Source organism: Oncorhynchus kisutch, linkage group LG24 (genome assembly GCF_002021735.2).
Source record: "Oncorhynchus kisutch isolate 150728-3 linkage group LG24, Okis_V2, whole genome shotgun sequence".
NCBI lineage: Eukaryota > Metazoa > Chordata > Actinopteri > Salmoniformes > Salmonidae > Oncorhynchus > Oncorhynchus kisutch.
The window spans coordinates 30,873,063-30,895,938 of NC_034197.2; the positions used below are offsets into that span (position 1 = coordinate 30,873,063).

Below are 22,876 nucleotides of genomic sequence, written 5' to 3' on the forward strand. Positions count from 1 at the left end.
AACCATGATGCTCCCTCCACCATACTTTACATTTGGGATGAGGTTTTGATGTTGGTGTGCTGTGCATATTTTTCTCCACATATAGTGTTGTATGTTCCATTCAAACAACACAACTGTAGTTTCATCTGTCCACATAATATTTTGCCAGTAGTGCTGTGGAACATCCAGGTGCTCTTTTGCGAACTTCAGATGTGCAGCAATGTTTGTTTTGGACAGCAGTGGCTTCTTCCGTGGTGTCCTCCCATGAACACCATTCTTGTTTAGTGTTTTACATATTGTAGACTCGTCAACAGAGATGTTAGTATGTTCCAGAGAGTTCTGTAAGTATTTAGCTGACACTACGATTCTTCTAACTTCATAGAGCATTCTACACTGTGCACTTGCAGTCATCTTTGCAGGATGGCCACTCCTATGGAGCGTAGCAACAGCACTGAAATTGATCAATTTATAGACAATTTGTCTTTCAATCTATCTTTTAGAGATACTTTTGTAACCCTTTCCAGCATTATGCAAGGCAACAATTCTTAATCTTAGGTCTTCTGATGCATGGTTTGTTTGAGGCATGGTTCACATCGGGCAATGCTTCTTGTGAATAGCAAACTTCAATTTTGTGAGTGTTTTTTCTGGGGCAGTGCAGCTCTAACCAAAATCTACAATCTCGTCTCATTGAATCGACTCCAGGTTAGTTGACTCCTGACTCCAGCTTTTGGTGAAGTCATTAGCCTAGGGGTTCACGTACTTTTTCCAACCTACACTGTGAATGTTTAAATGATGTATTCAATATAGACAAGAAAAATACAATAATGTGTGTGTTATTAGTTTAAAGACACTGTGTTTGTTTATTGTTGTGACTTAGATGAAGATCAAATCAAACTGTATGCCAAATGTATGCAGAAATCCAGGTAATTCCAAATGGTTCGTATACTTTTTATTGCCACTGTAGCCTGTCTTCTCTTGAGAGCCAGGTCTGCCTATGGCGGCCTTTATCAATAGCAAGGCTATGCTCACTGAGCCTGTACATAGTCGAAGCTTTCCTTAAATTTGGGTCAGTTACAGTGGTCAGGTATTCTGCCACTGTGTCCTCTCTGTTTAGGGCCAAATAGCATTCTAGTTTGCTCTGTTTTTTAAATTCTTCAATTTGTCAAGTAATTATTTTTTTGTTTTCTCATGATTTGTTTGTGTCTAATTGTGTTGCTGTCCTGGGGCTCTGTGGGGTCTGTTTTTGTTTGTGAACAGAGCCCCAGGACCAGCTTGCTTAGGGGACTCTTCTCCAGGTTCATCTCTCTGTAGGTGATGGCTTTGTTATGGAAGGTTTGGGAATCGCTTCCTTTTAGGTGGTTGTAGAATTTAACATCTCTTTTCTGGATTTGAATCATTAGCGGGTATCGGCCTAATTCTGCTCTGCCTGCATTATTTGGTGTTTTACGTTGTACACTGAGAATATGTTAGCAGAATTCTGCATGCAGAATCTCAATATGGTGTTTGTCCCATTTGGTGAATTCTTGGTTGGTGAGCGGACCTTCGTTTAACCAGGAAGGGCTCATTGATATTTAAAATCTCTTTTTCAAGAGCGTCCTGGCCAAGATAGGCAGCACCAAGTCATTACAAACATTACAGACAAACAACATGAAAAACTACAAGTAATCTGGTAAAAACCATAGAATTCACAAGAGTATAACAAAATCAAAAACAGCTAGTTAAAATCATTGACAGGTCAGGGAATCAGTCTCAAGATCATTCATCAGTGATTTAAAAATACCAATCGGGACAAGTTCTTCCAGTTTAGAAGTATTTTGTAAGGCGTTCCAAGACGATGGCGCAGAGTACATAAAAGCCCTTTTACCAAATTCAGTTCGGACATTTGGAACAGTTAGCAGGATAAAGTCCAGCGAACGAAGAGAGTACCCACCACATTTCTGAACAATAAAAATGCCCAAATAAAAAGGTAGTAAACCCAAAATGGCTTTATAAATAAAAGTATACCAGTGCCTGATCCTACGAGTGACTAGAGAAGGTTTTTTCAGTTTAAAATAAATCTCAAAGTGCCATGGTAAAGGGTGTCAATTGATCTCAAACACTGAGCGGAAGCATTCATATATAAAATATCCCCATAGTCTAGTAAAGGCATAAATGTAGCTGATACTAGCCTCCTTCTGGCTTCAAAAGAAAAACAGGCCTTATTCCTAAAATAAAATCCCAATTTCAGGCTAAATTTTTTTGTAAGTTGTTGAATATGCAATTTAAAAGAGAGGCCGTCATCAATTAAAATTCTAAGATATTTATATGAGGTTACAACCTCAATCTCCTTGCCCTGACGGGTAGTAATAGGTGAAGGGTTCAGATGTCTATTTCTTGCTTTAGAAAACACCATTAGTTTAGTTTAGTCAGTATTGAGGATAAGCTTCAATTGACACAAGGTAAGTTGAACAGTATAAAAAGCAGTTTGCAAGTTCTGGAAAGCTTTTGTAAGAGACGAGGCACAACAGTAAATAACAGTATCATCAGCATAAAAATGAAGTTGTGCATTTTTGACATTTTTGTCTAAATCATTTATATAAATAGTGAATAAGAGAGGACAAAGTACAGAGCCTTGGGGCACACCATTAAAGACAGACAATTTAACAGACAAAAGCCCATCAAATTGATCAACTGCATGATCAACTGTATCAAAAGCCTTAGAGAGATCAATAAAAAGTGAGACACAGTGCTGTTTTTTGTCAAGGGCTTCAGTGATATCATTTAAAACCTTCATGGCTGCTGTAATTGTGCTATGCTTCTTCCTGAAGCCCGATTGGTACATTAATAAAATAGAGTTAGTAAATAAAAACTTTTTTAGCTGTTCACTTACAAGGGTTTCAAGTATTTTCACCAGGGGTGACAGCTTTGAGATTGGCCTATAATTATTTAAAAGAGTTGGATCTCCCCCTTTTAAAAGTGGTAGGACAAATGCTGATTTCCAGATTTTCTGAATTTCATTACATTTCAGGGTTAGCTTGAACAGATATGTAAGTGGTTCAGCTATGAAATCAGCTGCCAGATTTAAAAAGCAGGGATCCAAAAGATCCGGACCTGCAGGCTTTCTCTGATCTAAGAATTTCAGGGCTTTATGTACCTCCTGCACTGAGAATGGCAAAAAGCAAAACGTTTCACCAGCTCTCACTGGTTCATCCACACAGGGTTGTACAGAGACAGAGGACACTGGTTCATCCACACAGGGTTGTACAGAGACAGAGGACACTGGTTCATCCACACAGTGTTGTACAGAGACAGAGGACACTGGTTCATCCACACAGGGTTGTACAGAGACAGAGGACACTGAATCAAACAGCCTACCAGATGATACAACGTGTTCATTGAAACAATTCAGCATTTCAGTTTTGTAATATACAGCAACAGAGTCCTTCAAAACACATTCTATAACTGATTCAAGTATTTTTAGCCAGAACCTAATTGGAATGTTGAATTTTATGTTTCTTTTGATGGCATTGAATGCACTTCTTGCCTTGTCGCTCTCTCTCTCTCTCTCTCTCTCTCTCTCTCTCTCTCTGTATCTCTCTGTATATGTTTCTCTTTCTGTCTCTGTATCTCTCTCTCTCTCTCTATCTCTCTCTCTCTCTCTCTCTCTCTCTCTGTCTCTCTCTGTCTCTCTCTCTCTCTCTCTCTCTCTGTATCTCTCTGTATATGTTTCTCTTTCTGTCTCTGTATCTCTCTCTCTGTCTCTCTCTCTCTCTCTCTCTCTCTGTATCTCTCTGTATCTCTCTGTATATGTTTCTCTTTCTGTCTCTGTATCTCTCTCTCTCTCTCTCTCTCTCTCTCTCTCTGTATCTCTCTGTATATGTTTCTCTCTCTGTCTCTCTCTCTCTCTCTCTCTCTCTGTATCTCTCTGTATATGTTTCTCTCTCTGTCTCTCTCTCTCTCTCTCTCTCTGTATCTCTCTGTATATGTTTCTCTTTCTGTCTCTGTATCTCTCTCTCTCTATCTCTCTCTCTCTCTCTCTCTCTCTCTCTCTCTCTCTCTGTCTCTCTCTGTCTCTCTCTCTCTCTCTCTCTCTCTCTCTGTATCTCTCTGTATATGTTTCTCTTTCTGTCTCTGTATCTCTCTCTCTGTCTCTCTCTCTCTCTCTCTCTCTCTCTCTGTATCTCTCTGTATATGTTTCTCTTTCTGTCTCTGTATCTCTCTCTCTCTCTCTCTCTCTCTCTCTCTCTGTATCTCTCTGTATATGTTTCTCTCTCTGTCTCTCTCTCTCTCTCTCTCTCTCTCTGTATCTCTCTGTATATGTTTCTCTCTCTGTCTCTCTCTCTCTCTCTCTCTCTCTCTCTGTATCTCTCTGTATATGTTTCTCTTTCTGTCTCTGTATCTCTCTCTATCTCTCTCTCTCTCTCTCTGTCTCCGTATCGCTCTTTCTCTGTCTGTCTGTCTGTCTGTCTGTCTGTCTGTCTGTCTGTCTGTCTGTCTGTCTGTCTGTCTGTCTGTCTGTCTGTCTGTCTGTCTGTCTGTCTGTCTGTCTGTCTGTCTGTCTGTCTGTCTGTCTGTCTGTCTGTCTGTCTGTCTCTCTCTCTCTCTCTCTCTCTGTATCTCTCTCTCTATCTCTCTCTCTGTCTCCGTATCCCTCTTTCTCTGTCAGTCTGTCAGTCTGTCTGTCTGTCTGTCTGTCTGTCTGTCTGTCTGTCTGTCTGTCTGTCTGTCTGTCTGTCTGTCTGTCTGTCTGTCTGTCTGTCTGTCTCTCTCTGTATCTCTCTCTCTCTGTCTCTCTCTCTGTCTCCGTATCCCTCTTTCTCTGTCTGTCTGTCTGTCTGTCTGTCTGTCTGTCTGTCTGTCTGTCTGTCTGTCTGTCTGTCTGTCTGTCTGTCTGTCTGTCTGTCTGTCTGTCTGTCTGTCTGTCTGTCTGTCTGTCTGTCTGTCTGTCTGTCTGTCTGTCTGTCTGTCTGTCTGTCAGTCTCTGTATCTCTCCCTCTCTGTCTCTCTCTCTCTTTCTCTCTGTAACGATTGTCGTTGGGAGAAGGAGAGGAGGACCAAAGTGCAGCGTGGTACGTACCCATAATACTTTTAATGAAGGGAACAAAAACAACAAAACGACAAAGGAACAGTTCTGACAGGTGCAACAAACATTAACCAGAAAATAACTACCCACCACTCAAAATGGGAAAACAGGTTACCTAAGTATGGCTCTCAATCAGAGGTACCCACCAGTACCAGAGGCATCCTCTGATTGAGAACCATACCAGGCCAAACACATAGAAAAAGAAAACCTAGACCTACAACATAGAATACCCACCCACATCACACCCTGACCAAACTAAAAATAGAAACATACAAAGCAATCTACGGTCAGGGCGTGACACTCTCTATCTATCTCCCTCATTCTTTATCTTTTCTTCTCTCAAGGCAGTTTTGCTGCATTCAGAGGAAATGTTGCCAACTGTTACACGGATTTAGCAACACATCTAATCAAATCAAAAGTTATTTGTCACATGCGCCCGAATACAATGATTGTAGACTTTACCATGAAATGCTTGCTTACGAGCCCTTCCCAATGATGCAGAGTTAAAAATGAATACCAGGGAGTACCAGTACCAGATCAATGTGCAGCTATATACAGGGAGTACCAGTACCAGATCAATGTGCAGCTATATACAGGGAGTACCAGTACCAGATCAATGTGTAGCTATATACAGGGAGTACCAGTACCAGATCAATGTGCAGCTATATACAGGAAGTACCAGTACCAGATCAATGTGCAGCTATATACAGGGAGCACTAGTACCAGATCAATGTGCAGCTATATACAGGGAGTACCAGTACCAGATCAATGTGCAGCTATATACAGGGAGTACCAGTACCAGATCAATGTGCAGAGGTACTATTTTATTTTACCTTTATTTACAAAAGTATTTGAGCTAGATATTGTAACATCCAGTTGTTTAGATTGATTCTGTTTATTAGAACTGAGGTCGGGCATTTGTATACTTTAATTTAACTTTACTCAGAAGTATGCTGGCATTACATAGTTCACATGGCATACCCATCCTGCTGTCTGGCTTCTGTAAAACATGGAACTGGAATCCCACACTAGCAATACACGGACTGGATTATGGCATAATGTTCACTACATTACAGATATGTACATAAAGGCAGGGTAAAGTGAATAGTCATCTGGATAGATAATAATAGGAGTACAAAACTAAAAGAAACAGTATAGAAGCAGCATATGTGTGTTTATGTATGTGTGTGTGTGTGTGTGTGTGTGTGTGTGTGTGTGTGTGTGTGTGTGTGTGTGTGTGTGTGTGTGTGTGTGTGTGTGTGTGTGTGTGTGTGTGTGTATGTGTGTGTGTGTGTGTGTGTGTGTGTGTGTGTGTGTGTGTGTGTGTGTGTGTGTGTGTGTGTGTGTCGGTTCTTCGGTTGTCCCATTGGAGAACTCTTTTTGGTTACAGGTAGAACCATTTTTGTTCCAGGTAGAACTCTTTTGGGTTCCGTGTAGAACCCTCAGCGGAACAGGTTTTTACATAGAACTCAAAGGTTTTTACCTGGAACCAAAAAGGGTTCTTCAAAAGGTTCTACATTGGTGACAGCAGAAGAACCGTTTAAGAATGTAGTGTATGTGAATGTGTGTGGGTTTTGCATGAGAGTATCAGTGTAGTGTACGTGAGTGTGTATATGGTGTGCATACATAGTCTTGTGAGTGTGTATAGAGTTAGTGCAAGAGAGTCTAGGGAACCATTGAATTAATTAACTATTTTGCGGTCTTATGACTATGGCTTGGGAATGAAGCTGAGCCTGTTTGTCCGAGAGCCAATGCTCTGGTACCGTTTGCCGGATGGTAGCAGAGTGAACAGTCTATGGCTTGGTCGGCCAGAGACTTTGGCAATTTTTTGGACCTTCCTCTGACACTAACTGATATAGAGGTCCTGGATGGCAGGGAGCTCAGCCCCAGTGATGTACTGGTCTGTCCGCACTACCCTCTGTTTGCATTTTGCCATACCAAGCGGTGATGCAGCCAGCCAAGATGCTTTCGACGGTCCAGCTGTAGAACGTTTTGAGGATCCAAGGGCCAATGTCAAATCTTTTCAGCCTCCTGAGGGGGAAGAGGCTCTGTCGTGCCCACTTCACGACTGTGAGGGTGTGTGTGGACGATGTTAAGCCCTTAGTGATGTAGATGCCAAGGAACTTGAAATTCTCGACCCGCTCAACTACAGCTCTGTCAATGTGTATGGGGGCGTGCTCTCCCCTCTTTCTCCTGTAGTCCATGATCAACTCCTTGATCTTAGTGAAGTTGAGAGAGAGGTTGTTGTCCTGGCGCCACACTGGTAAGTCTCTGACCTCCTCCCTTTGTCTTTATATTGCCTCTACTCACTGTTTATTATCTATGCAAAGCCTCCACATTTACTCTGTACCGGTACCCCCTGTATATAGCCTCCACATTGACTCTGTACCGGTACCCCCTGTATATAGACTCCACATTGACTCTGTGCCAGTACCCCCTGTATATAGACTCCACATTGACTCGGTACTGGTACCCCCTGTATATAGACTCCACATTGACTCTGGACCGGTACCCCTTGTATATAGACTCCACATGGACTCGGTACCGGTACCCTCCGTATAAAGACTCCACATTGGCTCTGTACCGGCACCCCCTGTATATAGACTCCACATTGACTTGTTACCGGTAACCCCTGTATATAGACGTCACATTGACTCAGTACCGGTACCCCCTGTATATAGCCTCCACATTGACTCTGTACCGGTACCCCCTGTATATAGACTCCACATTGACTCTGTGCCAGTACACCCTGTATATAGACTCCACATTGACTCTGTACCGGTACCCCCTGTATATAGACTCCACATTGACTCGGTACCAGTACCCCCTGTATATAGACTCCACATTGACTCCATACCGGTACCCCCTGTATATAGACTCCACTTTGACTCTGTACCGGTACACCCTGTATATAGACTCCACATTGACTCTGTACCGGTACCCCCTGTATATAGACTCCACATTGACTCGGTACCGGTACCCCCTGTATAGAGACTCCACATTGACTCTCTACCAGTACCCCCTGTATATAGACTCCACATTGACTCGGTACCGGTACCCCCTGTATATAGCCTCGTTATTTATTGTGTTACTTTCTGATTGATTAGATCGTTTAAAAAAAACTTATAATATTTTATTAACTCTATTTCTTGAACTATATTGTTGGTTAAGGACTTGTAAGTAAGCCATGTAATTTCACCGTACAAGTTGTATTCGGCACATGTGACAAATAACATTTGATTTGATTTGATTAGACTTGAAGGCTCTCTCATCGCTGTGGTGATCAGGCCGAACACCGTTGTGTTGGTTTCCTGCGTGGCCACTCAGTCGTGGGTGAAGAGGGAGTACAGTCAGGGACGAACCCCTTTGGGGCCCCCATGTTGATGGTCAGCAAGCAGGTGTTGTTGCTTACCTTCACCACATGGGGTTGGCCCGGCCAGGAAGTCGCAGAGGGAGGTGTTCAGTCCCAGGGTCCCCAGCTTGGTGATGAGCTTGGAGGAGACTATTATGTTGAACGCTGAGCTGTAGTCTATGAACATAATTCTCACATAGTTATCTCCCCTCCTGTCCAGGTGGGAGAGGGCAGTGTGGAGTGCAATTGAGATTACAGCATCTTTGGATTTGTTGGGATGGTTTGTGAATTAGAGTGGGTCCAGAATGTCTGGGATGATGGTCTTGATGTGTGTCATGACCAGCCTTTCACTTAATAATTACAGATGTGAATTTTACAAGGCAATAGTCATTTAGGCAGGTGCCTAGAGTTCTTGGGAAACGGGACAATGGTGGTCAGTTTGAAACATGTTGGGATTACAGACTGGGACAAGGAGAGATTGAAGATGTCCGTGAAGACACATGCCAGCTGGTCTGCGCATATATTGAGAACGCATCCTAGTATTCCATCTGGCCAGGTGGCCTTGCGACTGTTAACCTGGGTGAGTGAGTGTTAAGCCTGTGTGATCACTGAGATCACACAGTCATCTGGAACAAACGCAAGACTCAGTGTTGTATTCCTCGAAGCAAGCATAAAAGGCATTTAGTTTGTTTGGAAGTTATGCATCACTGGGCATTTTATGGCTAGGTTTCCCTCCGTAATACATTGTCGTCTGCAAGCCCTGCCACATGCGACGAGCGTCAGAGCCGGTGTAATAGGTTTCCACCTTTCTCCTACACTTGAGTGTACAAAACATTAGGAACACCTGCTTTTTCCATGACATAAACTGACCAGGTGAATCCAGGTGAGCTCTATGATCCCTTATTGATGTCACTTGTTAAATCCACTTCAATCGGTGTAGATGAAGGGGAGGAGACAGGTTAAAGAAGGATTTTTAAGCCATGAGACAATTGAGACATGGATTGTGTATGTGTGCCATTCAGAGGGTGAATGGGCAAGACAAAAGATTGAAGTGCCTTTGAACAGGGTAATGTTAGTAGGTACCAGGCGCACCGGTTTGTGTCAAGAACTGCACCGCTGGTGGTTTTCCACGCTCAACAGTTTCCTGTGTGTATCAAGAAGGGTTCACCACCCAAACATTGTAGTCAACATGAGCCAGCATCCCTTTTGAACACTTTGGACACCTTGAAGAGTCCATGCCCCGGCAAATTGAGGCTGTTCTGAGGGCAAAAGAGGGTGCAACTCAATATTAGGAAGGTGTTCCTAATGTTTTGTCCACTCAGTGTATATTGTCATTTTGCATGTTTGATGTCTTGTCGGAGGTCGTACGGGCTTTCTTTCATCCATGTCACTGTCCTGTTCCTTATAAGCGGTAGCTTTACCATTTAGCCCAGTGTGAATATTGCCTGTAATCCATCAAAGGGAGACAACATCCATTAACTCTGTTGGCTACCAGGACCACCGCCATGCTAGCTAGACTCTCTGTGTGTGTGAGACAGACATGGTGTTCTCGTTTTCTCCTCCATGCATGTTTGTGTCTGTGCGTGTCAGCTGAGAGATGTAGCTTGTTCACCACAAATATCCTGCAACACGAATAGAGAAAACAAGGTGTTCCAAAAATACCTTGTATTGCGACTCACTGCTCATCCACTGATTTCATCTGGCATTGACCCATATCTGCATCTGTCAAGGCTGACCTCAAACAAAGGTGATTGAATGTATTCAGAACAGTAACCGGGGGATTAGATGTGGACATGGGTTTGACACGCAGGGTTTTCTTGATCATTAACCTCAATCAGCATTACTGATGGGTGGTTTCCCTCTAATGACACGGACCTGGATCGCTGGATCACAGACAGACAGACAGACAGACAGACAGACAGACAGACAGACAGACAGACAGACAGACAGACAGACAGACAGACAGACGGACAGACGGACAGACAGACAGACAGACAGACAGACAGACAGACAGACAGACAGACAGACAGACAGACAGACAGACAGACAGACAGACAGACATTTAGAGTACCAGTCAAAAGTTTGGACACACCTAGTCATTCAAGGGTTTTTCTTTATTTTGACTATTTTCTACATTGTAGAATAATAGTGAAGACATCAAAACTATCAAATAAGTTAAACATGTTCAGTTAGTGGCACAGCGGTCTAAGGCACTGCATCTCAGTGCTAGAGGTGTACTACTGGTACAAATCCAGGCTGTATCACAATCGGCCATGATTGGGAGTCCCATAGGGCGGCGCACAATTGGCCCGGATTTGGCCGGTGTAGGCTGTCATTGTAAGTAAGAATTTGCTCTTAACTGACTTTTCTAGTTAAAACAAAGGTTCAATACAAATGAAACCAGGTCTGTGAAGATTTGCAGCTCTTTGAATCTGTGAAATGGTTCTGGGCTGTTAAAGCCATACATCCTCTAATGCAGCTGACAGCACATTTTCATCACAGTGAAATAATGTCTGCCCTGGAGGCAAATTAAATGAAGAGAAATTAACATGCTGAGGCCTTGGCTGTAGATGGCTAAAGTTAAAGGTGATGGAATCAAATTGATGCATAGGCGGAGGTACTTCATCACAAGACAGACAGCACAGAAACGTCATATTAGGTTGTAATTACATTTATCGCAGTGAGCCCATCCTGTGATTGACAATGGACCGCCCAAGAAGGCTTTAGTGTCCATGTTAGACTGGTTTGATATATGTTAGATAATGCATCGCTGTCAAAATGTATGCCAATTAATTTTAAAACACTTTTAAAATGTGTCGGCCAATCAGCTGTGTTTTTAAATTGGTTCTCTCAAGAAATAGGACAGTGTCGACTTTCATTATGTCAATAATGGTGAAATGCAGACTCAAAATGACCTGGCTGTCAAACCAGGCTGAGGTAGCCTAATGAGCTTCTGTTGATGAGGGCTAGAAGATTCACTCAACTATGTGCTGATCAAATACATGACCCGAAACCAATGCATATTTATTCCCTATAGTTACAGGTAGATTTAATAAACCATTTAGACTCCAAATTCCAGTTGCCATGTCTGGGATATGTGCAATGGGCCTAAAGTTGGCTATTCTCCTAGCCTGCACATTTTCCTGTAGTCTGCTGCACTCTGCTGGTAGAGCATGGCAGTAGTAGTTGTGGAGCGCCACAGGGGGCGCTGTTGCAGACCAATGCCATGATTGTAAAAGGAAGTGCGTATGTTATTATTTCCAAAAGTTCCAGTCTGCCGGAAGCTCATACGAAGAAGATTATTCCGGAAGTGAACCCGTTCTTATTATACCTTAGTGAGTGAACCGCGTTGTCGGTATAACTAGCCACGATGGCTGGCAGAGATGGAAACTATAACAACAGAAATCAAAATGATGGTAGAGGCTCTAGGGGCGGTGGACAGAATTTCGGTCGAGGCTCCGGTGGCCGCGGGCAGAATGATGGTAGAGGCTTTGGGGGCGGCGGGCAGAATTCTGGTAGAGGCTCTGGAGGTGGCCGGGGTGGCGGGCGTAATGCCGAGCCCCCGCCAATGCCCATGTCCTCCCCGCTCATGGGCAAGAAGAAAAAGCCCTTCCTTGGGATGGCCGCGCCGCTAGGCTATGTGCCTGGACTCGGCAGAGGGTAAGCAGGCATGATGTTAGTTAGCTTAGCCACATAGCTAGCTACAGTAACTAAGCCACCTTTGACTGGAAAACAATCTCGAATTTTACTGGCAATCAAGTACTTGTACCTAAATCTTGCTAATAGTGTTAGGATGCAATACGTCTAAAATTCCTTCTTTCTTGTTACTAAGTAACGTTAGTAACTAATTGTGTACCAATGTTTGGCTCGCTATCTACCTATGTAAACACTCCAGAACCAGACTGAAACAAAAACTAGAGGCTGTGGTCTCCAGGAGCAGGTTGAAGATAGCCAGCAGATCTGACAAGCTTGCTAACAACTGCACTAGAGTCAGACAGACTTCCAGTGTAGGTTAAGATACCGCTGAGCCAACCGGAGAGATATGGCTCGGAATATGTATCTCGATACAGGGATGAGAAATGAGCTATACTCCGAATTGCCCCATTATCCCAATTTAACTGTTACAACAACCTAGTTTTTTTTAGCAGTCGTTTAATCTTCTTGGTGTAACAGTTGGGATAATGGGACAATTTGAAGAACACCACATTTCTCATCCCTGGATTGAGGTATGTTTTCCAAGCCATCTCTCGTGCCTGCTCTGCTGTGTAATAATCTACACAGGAAGGCTTTCTGACCCTAGTGCAGCTGTAAGCAAGCGGGTTGGATCTGCTGGCTAGATTGAAGAATAATGTTCTAGTCTGTTGTTGAATCTCTCATCTAACTCCACCTCTTCTGTCTCCAGAGCCACAGGTTTCACCACCCGTTCTGATATCGGACCCGCTCGAGATGCCAACGACCCGGTGGATGACCGCCATGCTCCCCCGGGGCAGAGGACGGTGGGGGACAAGATGAAAAAGAACCAGGAAGACGACGAAGAGGATCTGAATGACACCAACTATGATGAGGTGCTTGTTTACACATGACAAGAACAAGTTCAGGCAAAGCTCATCTCACAACATATTGTAACACCTACTTCTGTCCACTTTGTCTCAGTTTAACGGCTATGCTGGCAGTCTGTTCTCCAGTGGACCCTATGAGAAAGACGACGAGGAGGCAGATGCCATCTACGCGGCTCTGGACAAGAGGATGGACGAACGACGCAAGGAGAGGAGGTGAGAGAATATAATTCCATGTGTTTATTAGTGTGGGTTACTGCTCCTGAGGGTGTGTGTGTGTGTGTTACTGCTCTGTTGTGTTAACCCAGTCTGTCCTGTGTGGTCCCCAGAGAGCTGAGGGAGAAGGATGAGATAGAGAAGTACCGTATGGAGCGCCCCAAGATCCAGCAGCAGTTCTCTGACCTCAAGGTTGGTCACTGTGTTCTCATGGCAAGAGTCAACTCTCCTGTACTGTCTCCGAGCAGTTCTACCTTTAAATCTGCCAAAGACACAATTTCCATCTCTTAATGGATAATGACACTGAAAGCAATATGTCTATTCTACTCTTCATTCTCTCTCCCTTTCTCTCTCTCTGGCTCTTGGTCTCTGTGTGTAGAGGAAGCTGTCAGGAATGTCAGATGAGGAGTGGCTGAGTATCCCGGAGGTTGGCGATGCCAGGAACAAGCGCCAGAGGAACCCGCGCTATGAGAAACTCACCCCTGTACCAGACAGCTTCTTCTCCAAACACCTGACCACAGGAGACAAGCACACCACTGTGGACCCACTGCAGGGGGTTAGTAATGTTACATGCACAGAAGCAGACACACACTCCAGCATACTCACCAACTTCTAAGGGTCATGCATTGCCATACTCTCATACCACACTCTCTGTTTTGTCACATGTTGCAGTTTCATTATGTGCCTGTAGGAGTCAACTTCTGCCACTGAAACATTCTCCAAATCCTACCTAGGGCTGTTGGGCTACACCGGCAGTCATGAGTCATGACCGCAGTAAAATTCCATGTGACTGTTGAGTCGCGGTAATCTCCTCTTATGCACTGGACATACTTCGAGAGTACCCAACTTGCTAACAATCATCTAGTCCTGATGGCCTGGGTCTCAGGGCTCTATTGTCCCTCCAACAGGTCCTAACGGCCTGGTACTCATGGCTCTATTGTCCCTCCATCAGGTTCTAACGGCCTGGTACTCATGGCTCTATTGTCCCTCCATCAGGTCCTAACGGCCTGGTACTCATGGCTCTATTGTCCCTCCATCAGGTCCTAACGGCCTGGTACTCATGGCTCTATTGTCCCTCCATCAGGTCCTAACGGCCTGGTACTCATGGCTCTATTGTCCCTCCATCAGGTTCTAAAGGCCTGGTACTCATGGCTCTATTGTCCCTCCATCAGGTTCTAACGGCCTGGTACTCATGGCTCTATTGTCCCTCCATCAGGTCCTAACGGCCTGGTACTCGGGGCTCTTGTCCCTCTAACCACCCTGACATCAATGTAAATGCTTTCTACGGTGATGATTAATTCAACACACCCATACTATTAGAGTCCAAGCCCCCCCCAAAAAAAATTACATTAAAATGATTGTGCCCGTATACAATACATATTATGCATGGGAAAAAAACATCAAACATAACTGATTTAAAATGTATGTGATACATAGTTGGTATAGTCTGTGAGTGTGGACTGTATTATTATGCTTACTGGATGAACTGGTTACCTTACGCTCCAAAATGTCTATCCATGAGTCTGGGAGAGAACGTATAGCCCTAGGCGATGCTGCTGGTTCATTGATTGTGCAGGTCGGCTAACAGTTAGCCTACAATTAGTGAATTTGTATTTGATTTTGATTAGCCTAGTAACATTACCTTTAGCTTTACAGCATATCTCACCACCATGCGTTTCCATCTCCTCTCCTTTATTCCTTTCTCAAGCGCGCAGGCGGGCTGTCAACAGTTTAGTGAAATGTTTTGTTCTGAAAACATGTTACTATCAATGTTCCCGAACAGCTTCCACTTGGTTTCCCAAATTAAGCACTGGGTAGCTGCAGGATCAAGGTTGAAGGGCCCGTGGCATACATAGTTTGGGCGGATAATCCCGTCGGGCAGCAAGAGCGTGCTCCTCAAACAGTGGTTGATGCGTGGAGTGAAATAAATGGAGTGAAAATGATGCTCCACTAACCCAAGTCGCCTACAAAACGGACTGGCGGGAAAGCACGCTGCCTCCATTCACACCAGTACATACAGATGACATGTCTTTTTCCCCTGTCCTTTTGATAATGGGACATTATATTCATTTAGAATTGTCTGACGGGTGAAAATATGATCACTTGATGAGAGAACAAGTCGTGCAGCCTGAGGCAAGGAACAGAGCGCAAATCTTTTTTTTGCTACTTTCTCAAATCATCATTAGCCTATAGTCCCACCATGCAGCCCATATCTTTTCTGATTTCTAAGACATTCTAAGGTTTGTATCATTCACAACTAAGGTTGACAAATAACTAAATCTAGCATATATGACCTGTTTCAAATGATCACTTTTACACTTACTATAAAATAATGGCACAGGATTTTTAAGCATATCTTGCCAGCTAAATGAACAAGCCTACAGCCTATGACATGGAGCATAGCCATATAACTAACATACAGCAAGCCAACTTATATACTGTTCTTCTGAAATACATTTTCTTCATATCATGATTCTTTAGACCGGACTAAAATAAATAATAGATTTATTGTGAGGGTGTATATTCAGGGTTGGGTAGGTTACTTTCTAAATGTAATCTGTAAAGTAACGTTTGGATTACCCAAACTCAGTAATGTAATGTGATTAAATTCGGTTACCTTGAGATTACTTTCCCCTTAAGAGACATTAGAAGAAGTAAAAAATGTATGTTACCAATTGAACGTCATCAATTGCAGGATAAATCAATGTTAAAGTTTACATTGCTGGCCGTGTATGGATGTTTAATTTTACTTTATGGGTTGGTTATGTAGTCTTCTTCTAACCTATCACTTTCTACTACATATAATAATACTATTAAATTATATCTTTACATTAAAAACAAAAGTCTATCAGAATTCCATATTTCCAAGTCCTATTCTTGAAGATCAAGGGGTACAACATTTAGTGGACTGACTGGAAGTATAGATTAGCCAAATTGTTTTACCTGCGCATGACCCCAAAACCAAGGACTTATTAGCCAGCCCTACTCTGTTGTTTATGATTTTGTTGTCATTAAAGGACGGATTGGGCTCATTGATTCAAGTTGAAAAATAAATCCTGTGCTCATGTAATGGCATGCTTTGAGCACTACTGAAAAGTGCTATTTACACGTGGGAAAGAAATGCCATATGCTGCATTTGTTACAGGCCTATAGTTTACCTTTTTGTTGGGGACACTGATATCTTGATAATATGCCGCTGTTTAAAGGGCAAATCCTATGCTCGCTTCCAGACAAGCAACACTAAAGCATGCACGAGAGCACCAGCTGTTCTGGATGACTGTGTGATAACCGATGTGAACAAAACCTTTAAAGAGGTCAACATTCACAAATCCGCTGGGCCAGACAGATTAACAGGACGTGTACTCAAAGTATGCGCGGAAGCGAATGCAACCTGTCTAAATGATTACCGCCCAGTGGCACTCAAGTTTGTAGACATGAAGTGTTTTGAAACGCTGGTCATGGCTCACATCAACAGCATCCTCCCGGACACCCTAGACCCACTTCAATTCCCATACCGCCCCTACAGATCCACAGATGACGCAATCTCAATCGCACTCCACACTGCCCTTTCTCACCTGGACAATAGGAACACCTATGTGAGAATGCTGTTCATTGACTACAGCTCAGCGTTCAACACCATAGTGCCCACAATGCTCATCACTAAGCTAAGGACTCTGGGACTAAACACCACCCTCTGCAACTGGATCCTGGACTTCCTGGCGGGCTGCCCCCAGGTGGTAAGAGTAGGCAACAACACGTCTGCCACGCTGATCCTTAACACTTTGGCCACTCAGGGATGTGTACTTAGTCACCTCCTGTTTTCCCTGTTTACCCAGGACTGTGTGGCCAAACACGACTCCAACACCATCATTAAGTTTGCTGATGACACAGCAGTGGTATGCCTGATCACTGACAACGATGAGACAGCCTATAGGGGGGAGGTCAGAGAACTGGCAGTGTGGTGCCAGGACCACAACCTCTCCGTCAATGTGAGCAAGACAAAGGAGCTGATCGTGGACTACAGGAAAAGGCGGGCCGAACAGTAGGACCTGAGCCCTAGGACCATGCCTCAGGACTACCTGGCCTGATGACACCTTGCTGTCCCCAGTCCACCTGGTCATGCTGCTGCTCCAGTTTCAACTGTTCTGCCTGCGGCTATGGAACCCTGACCTGTTCACTGGACGTGCTACCTGTCCCAGACCTGCTGTTCAACTCTGTTCAACTCTCTAGAGACAGCAGGAGTGGTAGAGATACTCTGAATGATCGGCTATGAAAAGCCAACTGAAAAAGCCATTTACTCCTGAGGTGCTGACCTGTTGCACCCTCTACAACCACTGTGATTATTATTATTTGACCCTGCTGATCATCTATGAACATTGGAACATCTTGGCCATGTTCTGTTATCTCTGGCCACCCCTCATAGCCTGGTTCCTCTCTAGGTTTCTTCCTATGTTCTGGCCTTTCTAGGGAGTTTTTCCAAGCAATAAGAGCCCCATGCTTATTCCATAGGCTGAGATCCGTACTATGCAGCTCTTGCAAAAGGGCATTTTTCACTGGCTGTCCACTGGTTTCAAAAATGATGCTTGATAGGCAGCTTACATTTCTTGATTTCAACCATTATTGAGTTCGAAAACACATTTAGATTTGTGAACGTTCATCTACAACAACCACAATCCGTGAGGCGCAAATAGCTAAATGAAAGAGCAGCAGTGTGAATCACAGGCTTTCGACTCAATCACTGCATTCTTATCGGCAGACTCAAAAGCCTTGGTTTCTCAAATGACTGCCTCGCCTGGTTCACCAAATACTTCTCAGATAGAGTTCAGTGTGTCAAATCGGAGGGCCTGTTGTCTGGACCTCTGGCAGTCTCTATGGGGGTGCCGCAGGGTTCAATTCTCGGCCAACTCGCTGCTCTGTATAGATCAATGATGTTGCTCTTGCTGCTGGTGATTCTTTGATCCACCTCTACTCAGACGACACCATTCTGTATACTTCTTGCCCTTCTTTGGACACTGTGTTAACAAGCTTCCAGACGAGCTTCAATGCCATACAACACTCCTTCCATGGCCTCCAACTGCTCTTAAAGGCTAGTAAAACTAAATGCATGCTTTTCAACCAATCACTGCCTGCACCCGCCTGACTAGCTTCACAACTCTGGATGGTTGACTTAGAATATGTGGAGAACTTTACATACCTAGGTGTCTGGTTAGACTGCAAACTCTCCTTCCAGACTCACATTAAGCATCTCCAATCCAAAATTAAATCTAGAATCGGCTTCCTATTTTGCAACAAAGCCTCTTTCACTCATGCTGCTAAACACCCTCGTAAAACTGATTATCCTGCCGATCCTTGACTTTGGCGATGTCATTTACAAAATAGCCTCCAACACTCTACTCAGAAAATTAGATGTAGTCTATCACAGTGTCATCAGTTTTGATGCCAAAGCCCCATATACTACCCACCACTGTGACCTATATGCTCTCGTTGACTGGCCCTCGCTTCATATCTATCTCCAAACCCACTGGCTCCAGGTCATCTATAAGTCTTTGCTAGGTAAAGCCCCGCCTTATCTCAGCTTACTCGTCACCATAGCAACACCCACCCGTAGCACGTGCTCCAGCAGGTTTATTTCACTGGTCATCCCCAAAGCCAATACTTCCTTTGGCCACCTTTCCTTCCAGTTCTCTGCTGCCAATGACTGGAACGAATTGCAAAAATCGCTGGAGACTTATCTCCCTCACTAACTTTAAGTATCAGCTGTCAGAGCAGCTTACTGATCACTGCACCTGTACATAGCCCATCTGTAAATAGCACACCCAACTACCTCATCCCCATACTGTTATTTATTTATGCTCTTTTGCACCCCAGTATCTCTACTTGCACATCTTTCACTCCAGTGTTAATGCTAAAATGTAATTATTTTGCCACTATGGCCATTTTATTGCCTTACCTCCCCAATCTTACTACATTTGCACACACTGTATATACATCTTTCTATTGTGTTATTGACTACGTTTGTTAATCCCATGTGTAACTCTGTGTTGTTGTTTGTGACGCACTGCTTACCTTGGCCAGGTCGCAGCTGTAAATGAGAACTTGTTCTCAACTGGCCTACCTGGTTAAATAAAGGTGAAAAAAGATCTATGCCCTATGAAGATATCAATAATAGGTGATATCCGTATCGCCGTGTTTATTTAAGTTGGATAATCTGTGGATGCTGACAGCAGTCGCACTGTTGGAAGACAGCTTGGACTGTAGCCTACAAAAACCTATTCCTGCTCTTTTTCCATGATCCATAAAACACATTTGTCGCTCAGGTGGAACAAATTTAAACTTGATCCTTTTTTCAATGCTGATTTGAATGTCATTGAGAAAACAGAAGTGTCAAAGATTTTTTTTCCCCCCACAAACTTCCTTTATGAATTTAAAAGTAATCCTCAAAATAATCATCCTTTTTTTCTAAAGTATCTGTAATCTGATTACAATATTTATTTTGAAAAAAGAAACAGATTACAGTTACCGTCTTTTGTAATCCCTTACTTGTAACCCAGTGTATATTAAATTGAATTATTAGACTATTTTACATGTAGAGGTTCCAAAGGCGCGCATCAGAGGCTTGTATGCGTGGAGGCCTGGAGATGCAAAACTTGTTTGTTAATTAAAGGTCAGTTACCTTGAGACCGGCAGTCTTCTGCATGACAATAACCAGCTGACAAAATGTCATGACTGCCACAGACCTAATCCTACCCATGCCAAAATGTATTTCTAGGCTGCTGGTTCTCATCCAGACTCTTATTTGTTGTGTTGGTTCCGTCTCCAGTTGAACCTCCCCGGTGGTCTGGAAAGCCCGTACCCTGGGGGGATGACCCCTGGCCTGATGACCCCTGGGACAGGAGAGCTGGACATGAGGAAAATCGGCCAGGCCAGGAACACACTGATGGACATGAGGCTCAGCCAGGTAATGCATCACTTTATTCCTACTGACTTAAAGCTTGTGTCTCGTTTGACTGTTATTCCCCAACCTACAGTGAGCTCAAAGTATTAGGACAGATATTATCATACTTTTCTTTTTGTCTCTGTACTCCAGCACTTTGGATTTGAAATGATACAATGATTATGAGGTTAAAGTGCAGACTGTCAGCTTTCATTTTAGGGTGTTTTCATCTATATCAGGTTTCAGGTAGCCTAGTGGTTAAGAGTGTTGGGCCAGTAACCGAAAGGTCGCTGGTTCGGATACCTGAGCAGACTAGGTGAAAAATCAGTCTGTGCCCTTGAGGAAGGCTCTTAACTCTAATTACTCCTGTAAGTCTCTCTCTGGATAAGAGCGTCTGGTAAATGACTAAAATGTTCATGTAAAATATAATGTGATCATAGTACAAAAGTATTGGGTCATGGTATTGTAATGATGAGGGGTTAACATGTCTTGGGGGTATCATATAAAATGCTACCCTCCCATGTTATTGTAATGGTGAGAGGTTAACATGTTTTGGGGGTATGATATTTGTGCATCTAACATTCTCACTGATCATTATTCATGATTCATTCAGGACTATCTGTAATCATGGTAGCATCCACATTAATGTAGAAGTGTCTAGAAACATATTATATTCTTATTCTTATTTACAATATGTGTCACAATACATGATTAGCTATACATTTCTATTGGACACAATTATCTGAAACGCAAACAGCAAATGCATCCAACAAATGTGTAGAGCCACAAGCTTGATGTAGTCATTGTGTACTAGGAATATGGGACCAAATACAAAAAATGTTGACTTCTTTAATACACATATCAATGAATTTGTCAGAATACTTTTGATCCCCCTAAATGGGGGGGCAATTTTTTATTTTATTTTATCCTTATTTAACAAGGCAAGTCAGTTAAGACAAATTCTTATTTACAATCACGGCCTTAGGCTAACTGCCTTGTGCAGGGGCAGAATCCCTTGTTCAGGGGCAGAATTACATTTTTATCTTGTCCGCTCGGGGATTTGATCTAGCAACCTTTCGGTTACTGGCCCAACGCTCTAACCACTAGGCTTCCTGCCGCCCCAAAACTATGTGCATAAAGTGCTGTAGTTCCTAAACGGTTCACCCGATATGGATGAAAATACCCTGAAATTAAAGCTGTCAGTCTGCACTAACCTCATATTCATTGTATCATTTCAAATCTAATGTGCTGGAGTACAGAGCCAAAACAACAAAAAATGTGTCTCTGTCCCAATTTTAGTTTTTGAGCTCACTGTATATGTTATGGAAGGGACTGGTCAGATGGTATCAAAAGTCTCCAGTAAGCATGTGATCCCCAGTATAACTTCCTGTTTTGTATATTTGTGCTGATCTCCATCTCTCTCCTCTCAGGTGTCTGACTCTGTCAGTGGACAGACGGTGGTGGACCCTAAAGGTTATCTCACTGACCTAAACTCTATGATCCCCACGCATGGAGGAGACATCAGGTGAGTGGCCCAGAGAATAAACTTAGCTACGAACACACATTTTGTTGCTGATCTATATCTCTGTCTGTATTGTTGACTCTTCTTGTGAATGTGCAGTGACATTAAGAAGGCCCGTCTGCTGCTGAAGTCAGTGAGGGAGACCAACCCCCACCACCCCCCCGCCTGGATTGCTTCGGCCAGGCTAGAGGAGGTGACAGGGAAACTACAGGTGGCCCGGAACCTCATCATGAAGGGCACTGAGATGTGTCCCAAGGTAACGTACACAAACTGTAAAGTATCTTTTCAAAGTGCACTTCTTGCTTCCCATGATGCTTATCTGTGTATTTGTGTGCTCACTTTTTAGGTTTTAAATGAGGCATTCAATTTCTCCACCAGTCAGTGTCTGTGCTGGCCTGGTTAGATTTCCAGACGTAAAAAATGGGCTGGCCTAATTAGCCTGTATTAGATGATAGATAGGTCTAGTCTAGAGGTGCCTCTGGCTATAATTTGCACATTACTGCAGACTAATGATAGTGCTCAAGAACTTCACCTCATTGGTGATAATGATTGATGGATGTGACTGCTAGTCTACAGACTGGTGACTCAGCCAAGGCAGTGGTGACCCAGGCAATGTGTGTGAGATTAATGGGTGTGTTTTGTCCCCAGAGTGAGGATGTGTGGCTGGAGGCCGCCAGGCTGCAGCCAGGGGACACAGCCAAGGCAGTGGTGGCCCAGGCGGTGCGTCACCTCCCCGGGTCTGTCCGTATCTACATCAGAGCAGCTGAGCTGGAGACTGACGTCAGGGCCAAGAAACGCGTCCTCAGGAAGGGTGAGATGTTTGTGCCCTTTTAAAGCTACAATGGTACAAACCAGTTCTTGTTGAGACCTGTAAAGCCCTGTTCACATTGACAGTTTGAAGTGACTCAAATCAAGTTGTTTTGCATATCCAATTCGAATCTGTTATTTTTCTTGGAGTCTGAACAGCCAATAGTAGGCATTGTTGTCACCTTAGCTTGCTATCTAACTTTTGAATGATAGGAAGTTATCTGTCTACACCGCTGTGCCACACAAGTCATTAATCAAATCAAATCAAATTCTTACTATGACAACTAGTGTGGTATTGTCAGCAGATGACTTCTGCCTGAACACACACACACCCCATTTGTTCACTTGTAACCTGTTCTTTGGACAGTAGAGGCCGACCGATTTATCGGTTCACCAATATTATTGGCCGATATTTCGAACCGTTGTTAAATCCATTGAAATGGACCAA

The 22,876-nt window shown here is 43.6% G+C and overlaps 1 protein-coding gene across 1 annotated transcript in view; it reads left to right on the forward strand.

The window, feature by feature from the left end:
• The first annotated feature begins 11,678 nt into the window (after window positions 1–11,678).
• Window positions 11,679–22,876, forward strand: part of prpf6 (PRP6 pre-mRNA processing factor 6 homolog (S. cerevisiae)) — a 29,934-nt gene continuing 18,736 nt past the window's right edge. Inside the window, exons 1-9 of the mRNA XM_020458778.2 lie at window positions 11,679–12,053; window positions 12,796–12,958; window positions 13,047–13,165; window positions 13,279–13,357; window positions 13,545–13,721; window positions 19,986–20,123; window positions 21,530–21,624; window positions 21,721–21,877; window positions 22,270–22,432. Of these exons, the coding sequence (XP_020314367.1) occupies window positions 11,764–12,053; window positions 12,796–12,958; window positions 13,047–13,165; window positions 13,279–13,357; window positions 13,545–13,721; window positions 19,986–20,123; window positions 21,530–21,624; window positions 21,721–21,877; window positions 22,270–22,432 (1,381 nt within the window). The 5' untranslated portion in view covers window positions 11,679–11,763. The remainder of the gene's footprint in view (window positions 12,054–12,795; window positions 12,959–13,046; window positions 13,166–13,278; window positions 13,358–13,544; window positions 13,722–19,985; window positions 20,124–21,529; window positions 21,625–21,720; window positions 21,878–22,269; window positions 22,433–22,876) is intronic.